The sequence below is a fragment of the Panulirus ornatus genome, chromosome 67, assembly GCF_036320965.1.
Source record: "Panulirus ornatus isolate Po-2019 chromosome 67, ASM3632096v1, whole genome shotgun sequence".
Taxonomy (NCBI): Eukaryota; Metazoa; Arthropoda; class Malacostraca; order Decapoda; family Palinuridae; genus Panulirus; species Panulirus ornatus.
Genome location: NC_092290.1, coordinates 7,217,905 through 7,229,419, shown reverse-complemented (window position 1 = coordinate 7,229,419; position 11,515 = coordinate 7,217,905). Strand labels below are relative to the sequence as shown.

Sequence of the window (11,515 nt, the reverse complement as noted above, 5' to 3'; positions counted from 1 at the left end):
GATCCCCTCCCGTGTATGTACACCTCCCCTTGGTCAACTCAAAATGATGTTTGCCCGTCTGCGTCCTATCCGGGCTGGAGACAGCAGTCCACCTACCTACCTCCCTACTAACTGCGGGAAGTGATGACTGCGGCATCCAAGACAAGAGCCTCGCTAGCCCAGCCTACTCACAGAATGAAGACGAGCAATTACGAAAGATGCGGGTCGACTTGTGTGTAAACTAACATATACATTCACATGGAGACACAAGCAAGGGGATGACCAGATAAGGATGAGGTAGGCAAGCGAGAGGAGAGGGAGGTGAACAAGGTACAGATGTCAGGTTGTCATCGATGTAGCATGACTGAGGGTCTACGGGCCAGCTGCCGGACGTGGACGGACATAACCGATCAAACGCTAGTGGCAGGCGGCAACGTTACGGGCGGCCAGACAACGTTATAGCCAGGTAGAGAACGTTACAGTCAGGTTGGAGTGTTACGAACAGTTAGAAAACGTAACAAACAGGCAGAGTACGTTACAAACATGTAGACAACGTTATAGCCAGGCAGGCAACGTTCCAAACAGGCAGGCAACGTTACAAACAAGAAGGCAACGTTACAGTCGGACTGGCAAATTTCCAAACAGGCAGGCAAGGTTACAGTTAAGCAGGCAATGTCACAAGGCAAGAAAATAACGTTACAGGGAGGCAAAGGACGTTACAGGGAGACAAATAACGTTACAGGTACGTAAGCATACAAGGAAAGTGGGGGTAACACATTACAATGTAATGTAACAGTGAGAACAATTCCCTACATAGATCTAACACCCCTTGAGTTCGTCGGCAGCGCCCTGGAGCCCGAAGCAGGACTCTCCAGTATGATGGCCTGACCCTGAACCTCAGGTCAAAGGTCGCGCCGTCGTATCCACGGTTCGTACTTCTATTCATGAGGCGAAGTCGATGGTGAGGGTTACCACGAGAGAGAGAGAGAGAGAGAGAGAGAGAGAGAGAGAGAGAGAGAGAGAGAGAGAGAGAGAGAGAGAGAGAGAGAGAGAGAGAGATACCACTGGATGTGATAAATGAGGTGTGTCTCCCCGTCAACAAACATGCGGCTTTGAAGGTGCTGGTGAGGTGAACAGGAAGGAGGCACGTGTTTACGACACCACCACACTGCAGGCTCGCGCCCCATGTCCCTCAGGCATCACCCCCATACAGTGCTACGCTCCACGCGTCCTTGTGTATATGGCATTCGAAGGCTTTCTCTTCCTTCCTCTTCCTCCAGTACTACCAGCCTGGGTAACGGGAGTGCTTAAGAACGGCTGCGCGTTGAGCCAGCGACTTCAGTGACTACCAAGTGTCATTCTTTTAGTCACGGATGTTGTCTTACCAACACGTGAGCTGCTAGTATTCAGTCCACAGACACAAAACCCCTCCCATCTCGCATGCAACACTCGACAACACGTTACGAAAACACGACTCGTTTGTCGTGTTTCTAGATTTTCCTGCGGTGAGCGACACGCGCTAGCCCTGCCATCTGGCCGAACCTTCATCGTCGAGTCCTCGTCATTCAGCAATTTCCCTTTTCCCTTCTCTTCCTCTCCCTGCGCGTACCAAGAGAGCGAGTTTCGGACGGTGAGCGTGTTGCTATACAGGGCCCCTCCCCCACGAACGCGTGACGTTGTACGTTGGTGGGGGAGGTGGTGGCTATTTTGTCAGGTATGGACGATTATGCTGACTACCGGGTGTATGAGGACAGTGTGGGGCCAGGCAGTGTTGGCCCACCGGGCGTCCGGGCAAGGTCCGCTGGCGTTCCCCGGGTGACCATGTCTTGGCCTGGTGAATGCTGTTACGTGTGGAGGTGGTGGGAGTTACCCTCGCTTCTCTCATGATATGTACAAGAAAATATATAACTGAGCTAAAGACTGATAAACAACGAACGCTTGAGATAAAAAGTTTGATTTTTTTCTGCAGTCAAGAGTCGAGAAGGTGTATGTGAGTGTGTGTGTGTGTGTGTCCGTGTGTCGTCCTTCAGCGGCACGTATTGAAGTGACACCCTAGGAGGCAGCTGCCAGCGGGCTGGAAAATTCCACCGCACCGCTGTATTGACTGGTTTAACACAGTCCCGTGGGCGAGACCAGACAACGTTCCTGACAGACAACGAGGCCGGCGTGCACCGCCCAATGACTGGTGATGTAACCTTAGCTACCAGCAGCAATACAACCTCCCCGGCGTGTGTTGTGTGTGCGGGTGTTGTGTGACGCGGGGGTTGTATGGCCAGGGTGTTCGAGGACACACACGTGGGATCAGTCCAGATGTCAGGGAGGGAAGGCCCGGCGTGCCACTTCAGCCAGACTTGCTGACTCCACCGGGAGTGACTGGTTGACTGGCAGCAGCTGTAGCAGTGCCAGTGCCTGGGGCTGACTGCAGGGGCGCTGAGCGAGGAGTGGTGGCCGTGTCACGCGGGCCGGCACACGCCATCATCCACCAACACCAACACCACCACCGCTCTTATTGATCCCCGACCGAAACCCCTCACACTCACCCTCCTCACCTGGAGACTTCTCCGCTCCGACTCTGACGCTGGTGAGTACACTGGGAGCCTCTTACTCACAGACAGATCTCCTCATGATCACACCCTCCGACACTCACCATAGTAACCTTAAAAGAACAGGCTCAGATACTTAGCTTCATTTGGAAATATATATGTATATATATATATAAAAAAAAAACAGGTTAATATGTCAAATTATTATTGCTATGGCGAGAGATAGGAAGGTGCTCTGTTTATCTTATCAGGAGATTGTACATATAAATGATAACATAATTAGTAAGCAAATCCGGGCAATGTTATTGCATGAAGCAGGGAGGAAGGACGTTAGCATCGACCGTATCTGTTCTTGGGGTTCACAACGGTGTTTACCGACGCAGACGGTAAGCAAATGAATATGTATTTGGCACGGCTTACGGTCGACCCCGCTACCGACTGTGGCAAGGGACAGGGTTGGGGAAGTGATATGGGTCAGTTCCTTGGTCTAGTAAGCAGAGTAAACCTCAAGCGGCCTCGTGAACCACACGTGGCCTCGTGAACCTGGTGAACCACACGCGGCCTCGTGAACCACACGTGGCCTCGTGAACCACACGCGGCCTCGTGAACCACACGTGGCCTCGTGAACCACACGTGGCCTCGTGAACATGGTGAACCACACCTGACCTCGTGAACATGGTGAACCACACGAGGCCTCGCGAACATGGTGAACCACACGTGGCCTCGAGAACCTGGTGTACCACACGTGGCCTCGCGAGCTTGGTGAACCACACGTGGCCTCGTGAACATGGTGAACCACACGTGGCCTCGAGAACCTGGTGTACCACACGTGGCCTCGCGAGCCTGGTGAATCACACGTGGCCTCGTGAACATGGTGAACCACACGTGGCCTTGTGAGCATGGTGAACCACACGTGGCCTCGAGAACCCGGTGAACCACACGTGGCCTCGAGAACCTGGTGTACCACACGTGGCCTCGTGAACATGGTGAACCACACGAGGCCTCGCGAGCATGGTGAACCACACGTGGCCTCGCGAGCCTGGTGTACCACACGTGGCCTCGCGAGCATGGTGAACCACACGTGGCCTCGTAAACATCTCTAGCATTTCGCAATCAATCGCAGAAGGAACCTCGGGAGCAACACGCGGTGTAACGTCACGTGAACCCTCCAGGTCTGGCACGGGCCCCGTCTACAACCCCCAACAACAACAACAATAATAACAACAACACCATCAACACGAGTTACCTACCCTTAAACAGTGTGGCCCAGACCGTACTTTATAATCTCCTAGGACTGTGGCATCTTCACTATGCATCATGTCATCACTACTCTCCTGGCGGGGACCCCAGTGAGCCACGAGCCAAGTCTCGAAAACTGCTCCGAACAGTACGGTCGGTCCATGAAGCGCTTCAGCATCCCACACATTAAAAACGAAACAAAAAAAAAAAAAACAGGTCGTCCTAAGCCACATCTCACGTAAACCTCAGGTGCGAACTCAGGTATATCGGAGATTATGCATGATGATAATGGTAAAAATATGATAATGATAAAAATAAGTGGTAGGGGTACCAATGAAGGGTGCGAGTGGCCACACACCAGGGCCAGCCAGACCTGCTGGGAGAACGAAGTGGGACTGTCATCCGTCTCTGTTACGATACGATGCACTTGACGTCTACGGGAGGGTAGAGTGTGGGACTCGATGGGGGGGTGGACAACACGTATATAAAGAGAGTTCCCCCACAGCCTCAGTGTGGAAGGGAGGAGGCAGACGTCGATAACCACCGGCGAGTCTCTCTCCGGCTACGATGAAACCATTCCCGCACGACCAATGGCCTTGAAACTACTGAACTCTCACACCTGTGGTATACTGACACCACTGGACCGTCAGAACTGTGGTATACTGACACCACTGGACCGTCAGAACTGTGGTATACTGACACCACTGGACCGTCAGAACTGTGGTATACTGACACCACTGGACCGTCAGAACTGTGGTATACTGACACCACTGGACCGTCAGAACTGTGGTATACTGACACCACTGGACCGTCAGAACTGTGGTATACTGACACCACTGGACCGTCAGAACTGTGGTATACTGACGCCACTGGACCGTCAGAACTGTGGTATACTGACACCACTGGACCGTCAGAACTGTGGTATACTGACACCACTGGACCGTTAGAACTGTGGTACCGACACCACTGGACCGTCAGAACTGTGGTAAACTGACACCACTGGACCGTCAGAACTGTGGTAAACTGACACCACTGGACCATCAGAATTGTGATACTGACACCAATGGACCGTCAGAACTATGGTACTGACACCAATGAACCCTTAGAACTGTGAGACTGACATTAATGAACCTTTGGAACTGAGGTCTTGACACCAATTAACCCTCAGAGCTGTGACCCTGACACCAAAGAACTCTCAGAACTGTGGTCTTGAACACTACTGAACCCTTAGAACTGTGGTCTTGAACACTACTGAACCCTTAGAACTGTGGTCTTGAACACTACTGAACCCTCAGAACTGTGGTCTTGAACACTACTGAACCCTTAGAACTGTGGTCTTGAACACTACTGAACCCTCAGAACTGTGGTCTTGAACACTACTGAACACTCAGAACTGTGGTCTTGATCCGACCAAACACTTAACCCTGTGGTCTTCACACAAGTGAATGTGGCCTTTACAATCCACAGGCCTTAACAGAATCAAAGCTTCAGTTCTGTAGGCCCGACCTTATAAAACCCACAGAACTGTGGTCTTTATGAACCCTTAAAACTGTGGTCTTCATCAATCCTTAAAACTGAGGTCTTCATCAACCCCTAAAACTGTGGTCTTCATGAACCCTTAAAACTGTAGTCTTCATGAACCCTTAAAACTGTGGTCTTCATGAACCCTTAAAACTGTGGTCCTCATCAACCCTTAAAACTGTGGTCTTCATCAACCCTTAAAACTGTGGTCTTCATCAACCCTTAAAACTGTGGTCTTCATCAACCCTTAAAACTGTGGTCTTCATCAACCCTTAAAACTGTGGTCTTCATCAACCCTTAAAACTGTGGTCTTCATCAACCCTTAAAACTGTGGTCTTCATCAACCCTTAAAACTGTGGTCTTCATCCCCCAAACTGCGTTTCTGACGTCACTAGTCCTCCAAACGCTGGAGTACGTCGCTGCTCAGAATCCCAGTATTTCTGAGGTCACTGCTCTCGCTCCGCCAAAGGTATGGCTTCGATGACAGGAGTCTTGGGGGGGGGTTCGCTCCGCCAAAGGTATGGCTTCGATAGATGTGTGTGTGTGTGTGTGTGTGTGTGTGTGTGTGTGTGTTCATTCACAACTCAATATCCTGTGGGAGGGGAGGAGATCTGTTGTGAATAACAAATTGAAACAATAATACGATGGTTCGATTTGCTACAACGCTCCTTTGGGGGGTGGGGAGACGGCCGATTTCCTCCACCGGTCGTCGTGAGATGGTCAGTCTCCGTGTGTGTGTGTGTGTGTGTGTGTGTGTGTGTGTGTGTGTGTGTGTGTGTGTGTGTGGAGGCTGTGATGTTCCGCGGCGTGTGCTTATACAGCAGACGCTCTGCTGTGTGCATTGTGATCACTTGATACGACACAAAAAACCTCCGTTATCCGTGGAACCATCAAGGTCTGTGTACTACCCGACCTCCACGCAGATATACATCACCCGTGTCATGTGCACGTGGCTAGGCTTCGTCAATATCCACACTCTATGTGTGGATATCTATGTATGTGTATTTACCTATGTGCACAGTGTGGGGATAGCGTTTTACACGTGTGTGTGTGTGTGTGTGTGTGTGTGTGTGTAATCATCTAATTGCACCGTGCGGGGAGGGAATTCTACACTCGTACGCCTTAACAATTTAATTGTTTCTGCTATCATTAAAATCTTTAAACTACCATGTGCCGGCCATATTCACAATATCATTATATAGTTTGTTCCGTTCATCCACCAGTCCTACACTATGAGAGTATATATATATATATATATATATATATATATATATATATATATATATATATATATATATATATACACACACAATTTCGAACAAGTTTTTTCTTTCATAATTTCATGGTATGGTTTCTGTTTCTTCTATCCTCGGAGAACTGTCCAATGTTGACTTCATGAAAGCGGCTTCAAAAACTTAAAGGGTGTTATCAGGTCAGGTCACTCCTTACTCTTCTTTCATCCATTGTGGGCAAAATTAAGACCTCATAACCCTTTCCCAGTAACCCAGCTCTCTTAATTCTGGTACCAACCTCTTTGCCCTCCTCTGGACCTTCTCTATTAGTTCTTCACGCTCCTTGAAATGCGGAGACCCAAACTTGAAAAAGCATATATATTCTTGCTTTGGCTTAATGTAAGCTCAGAAAAGCTTGCTGAATATGGCCTTATCAATAGACATGAACTTCACTCTAACGTTTGCCAGGAGCCAGTCTGTCCCCTTTACTGGGCTCCCAAGGTGGGTTCTGGTGACAGGTTGGGGACGAGGTCCACTCCCAGGTCTCTTTCGGGCTCTGGCGACAGGTTAGGGACGATGTCTATTCCCAGGTCACCTCACTCTCTCTCTCTCACACACACACACGGTATTTTCCAGTACTCAGAAACCTATGCTCAAAAGTTAAGAAGGAGCTTTAGCCACAACACGGTGAGGTGCCTGCACGCCAGTACTGCCAGGTGTGACACACCTGTGGGTGTCGATGAACACTGTTCCATGTAGCAAATTATCCTCAGACATAAACCATCTCATTAATGCAATGTGAAAGCCTGACAGCCTTACTGATCACATGAACTCAATCTAAACCTAGACATTACGTTACAGTGTTGAAAACTATGTTCAAATGTATCATTTTCCTCAGGAAAACGCACATCTTATTCTATATCAACTTCCTCAAAATTACCCTAGATTCCCACCTACATTTTGTACCTAAAGTGTTAATCTAACCACAATATAATAACCCTGATGTCTATTCTTTCCATAAATACGGGATCGAACACGCTTAAATGCATCATTATACCACTCAATACTCCTTCTGCAGTCTTCCATATCCTTTATTTCCAATAACTCCTTCCTTCTAAGGAACCTCTGGACAATATGCTTATTCCCTGCATCAGACCAACTCTGGAACTTGTGAAGGTCCCCTTGTAGGTGGATGCAATCCTCGTGCTTGTTTCCCCTCCTTCATGACTTATAGCATCATCCACAAAAACATTCGGTAGGAGGTCAATCCTCCTGGCTAGTCATCTACATAAATCAAGAAAAACAACGTGTGTGTGACTACTATTCATATGTTCCGGGAGAGAGAATCTGACCCTTGTGTTGTCCCATCTCTTAACTTTGTATATAATTACCAAGCCTTTAATCCTGTGCACACACACACACAAACTACTCTGAGGCAGGTCCATACAAGGCTTATGGCAAGTCATTCACACTGATCAAAAAAGAGAAACGGTCCCAAAGCAGAACCCTGCGGTACTCCACTAGTGAACTCTACTGATTTCAGAAAACCTCCTCTGACGTGCGTCCTCTATTCCTTTCCAGTAAGAGAGTCTTCTCTCCGTTGAATTTGAAACCCCGTTATTCGTGCCTGGCGATCCTGCATCTTAGTCAGCCTTCCACGTGACATAGTGTCAAATGCTTTCAGGCAGTCCAGAATAAGTTAGCCTTCCATGTGCCACAGGGTGAAATGCTTTCAGGCAGGCAGTCCAGACTTAGTCAGGCTTCCATGTGCCACAGTGTCAAATGCTTTCAGGCAATAGTCCAGATACCTGGCTTAGGCTGTGGGTGTGTGAGTGTGCTAACAAACAGGAGCATCAGACATGGTAGGACATATATACAAGGTTAATAACTGGGGCAACACTAGGGTGTTCAACTCTCTCCCAGTCATAAACAAGGTATTCACATGAGCCAGGACTGCAGTGACTATCAAGCTCCCACCAATGGGCCCAGATTGCCTTTGTTTATCTTTCCCTGCCTCACATACACGCGGGCTGCTGGCATCCAGTCCACAAACACCCGACCCTCCCCATCTTACACATACCACTTGGCAGTTGGTAACTCAGACGAACTCTCTATTCTTAACTCTTGACGTCCCTGAGGTTGGAGGTACAGGCTAGCCTTGCCTAATGGGTGGAAGAAAAAAAATATCTCGCCGCGTACCCCTCTACTCCCCATAGTATACAAAATAGGCGCATCATGCGTGACTACACAAAGACAGACACCAGCGACTCGCCTATGAGCGATCATGGCCCAGAGTTCACCGTCATCGTGATTTTGTGGTATCTCTCTGGCCAGTAATGATGTCGGCAAGAGCCGCTCGGTTAAGGCATTTCTCACCCACCCACCCCGGGCCCACCCTGACCCAGTTTAGCTAAGGCGCTCACTCACATCACCACCGGCACCCCACCACGTCATGGGATGGTAGTACACGTACGTGTTATCTTGTACGACGTTAGGTTAGGTTAGTGGTAAACGATGGCGTGGGTGAGGGTGTATAGAGAGGTTCCAAGAACGTAAAATGATCGTCGCGTGACGCAATCGCGTACAGTCTGTCCTACGATTACGAAATCCTTGCTGACGCAGAGGGTTGCTGCCGCCTCACATTGGCATCATCACGGGCTGGGGAGGCCACCCGCTCACCACACATAGACGTCGGGGAGGGCTGGGGAGGCCATCTACTCACCAGGCACAGGCGAGGAGGGCTGGGGAGGCCATCTACTAACCAGGCACAGGCAGGGAGGGCTGGCTGGGGAGGCCACTCCACGCACCAGACATAGGTGGGGAGGGCCGGGGAGGCCACCCCACTCACCAGACATAGGCGGGTAGGGCCGGGGAGGCCACCCGCTCGACAGATCTAGATGGTAAGGACTGGGGAGGCCACACACTTACCAGACATAGGCGGGGAGAGCTGGAGAGGCCAGTCACTTGCCAGACACAGGCGGGGAGGGCTTGGGAGGCCATCCCCCGAACGACCACTAATGGAGAGGCACCAAAAAACACACTATACCTACTAACAGAGAGCATCCAGGCCGGGGAAGATTAGGGGGGCATCTGAATCACTGACATATATCATGGTTTAGAATGTTCTGTTTCTTCTGAGCCTACATCCATAACAATAGTCAAGAGAAGCTTTGATAAAGAGAAGCTTTCGGAGCGGGATTGTCCTTAAGTAGCCCAAGGGCAAGGGGTTGGGGTGTGGCGGGCTGGAGGCCACGGTGCTCGGGGGTTATGATATGGCACTAACATGATAAAATTCTGGTGCTTAAGTGCTAAGGTGGTCGAGTCTCCAGGGGTTGAGGGTATATTGCTTGGGAGGTCGAGTCTTCAGGGGTTGAGGGTATATTGCTTAGGAGGTCGAGTCTTCAGGGGGTTGAGGGCATATTGCTCAGGAGGTCGAGTCTTCAGGGGTTGAGGGTATATTGCTCAGGAGGTCGAGTCTTCAGGGATTGAGGATATATTGCTCAGGAAGTCTGAGTCTTCAGGGATTGAGGATATATTGCTCAGGAGGTCGAGTCTTCAGGGGGTTGAGGGCATATTACTCACGACATTGAATCTGCACAGGTTGAGGTATACAACTCAGGTGGTCATCAGTAGGGGAGAGATTCTAGTGGTCGTGAGGTGTCGTTTTGTAAGTGTTGCAACCACTGACCTCGTGAAGATCAAGTGTTCTCAAGAAGAGATTAAATTTTCACTGCTGCAATTACGGTCCTCACGGGACGTAGTCAAAGCGCCCGGGGGACTGTCAATGAACTAAACAGCTGATCATCTGTTTACACAGGGACGAGAACGGCGGCGGGGACTCAAGGGTGGCCACCATGGCCGACAGTGACGCCGGGGACATACGCGTGGTGCGGCCCGCCCTCACTGTGGCGCACAGGTCTCAGAAGTACCGCTGTAGAGACACCGACAAGAGAGGTAAGTGTGGCCCAACTGTGGTCGAGTTGTTCTCAAATGTAGCGTTTACAGCAGCTAAGTTAAGACGTGAGTGAGGGAGGGTAGCAGGCACAGCAGCGTGAGGAGCAGCCGGCCTGACTTGGTAACATTATATGCTGAAGGGCCCGCCCTGTGGTAAGGGAGAGGCACGACGGCATGTATGGGAGGAAGATCCCCGTGTCAGTCGCCCTTGAGAGACACACCGTAAGTGATGGGCGTGTCAAGCAGTAGGTCTACACGCTTACGTACGCAGTAAAATGATTAATTACGTCATGACTACGAATGCGGTCGTATGTTAACGGGTAGAGGGAGGAACAACAGTGAACCACAGACAATATACGACGGAAAGTAATTACTCTTGTTTCCAGCACACTCCATACTTATGTTCCAGGAGTACGCGTGCGGGTGAATGGACGTGTGCGGACGTGGTGCCAGTGCTCACGCCAGCGCGTCTGGGAGTCGATGGCGACACGCCTGCCGATTCTGGACTGGCTGCCCAGATACAGCCCTCGAGCCGCCCTGCTCGGGGACTTTATTGGCGGCGCCACCGTGGGCATCATGCACATCCCGCAAGGTAAGGAGAGCCAAGGGTCAGCTTAGGAGGCCACCTCTGGCCTGCTCCTGAGACACTTTGCAAAGAGAAGGTGGACGAACTCAAGGGGAAATTCTCCATACAAACACGACTTACAATAACAAGAACACTAGACGTAACAGCACAAGGAGGAGGAGGATATAAAAGAGGCAGCAGTTGGTACACACGAAAAAAAAGTATCTTCCCGGATGGGAAATATGAAAGTAATATAACATTTACGACGGTAAATGACAGGTTATGTCTCTAGCAATCGATATATTACAATATCATGAAAGCCTTTTTCACAATCCTTCCTCTGTGGTGTCATATTGTTTCATGCAAAAATTGATGATACTTTTTTTACAGTGTGTACATACAACACACCAGCAAGAACATTATCAACATTAATTTTGTGTGTATTAACCAACTGTATTTAGGCATATAGTAACAGTAACCTA

The 11,515-nt window shown here is 49.8% G+C and overlaps 2 protein-coding genes across 9 annotated transcripts in view; one reads left to right on the top strand and one right to left on the bottom strand.

Moving 5' to 3' along the window:
• Pi4KIIIalpha (phosphatidylinositol 4-kinase III alpha) overlaps positions 1-11,515 on the bottom strand; it is a 226,679-nt gene that overhangs the window by 76,381 nt on the left and 138,783 nt on the right. The window lies entirely within an intron of this gene.
• The window catches only part of LOC139747039 (prestin-like), a 28,950-nt gene that overhangs the window by 4,758 nt on the left and 12,677 nt on the right, over positions 1-11,515 (top strand). For 2 of the 6 annotated variants that reach the window (XM_071658784.1, XM_071658782.1), the window contains exons 1-3: positions 2,817-2,908; positions 10,332-10,468; positions 10,878-11,060. In XM_071658784.1, the coding sequence (XP_071514885.1) occupies positions 2,832-2,908; positions 10,332-10,468; positions 10,878-11,060 (397 nt within the window). In that variant the 5' untranslated portion in view covers positions 2,817-2,831. Of the gene's footprint in view, positions 1-334; positions 446-1,741; positions 2,561-2,816; positions 2,909-10,331; positions 10,469-10,877; positions 11,061-11,515 lie in introns of those variants that run through there. The other 4 variants (XM_071658786.1, XM_071658783.1, XM_071658787.1 and 1 more) reach the window with 3 other exon arrangements.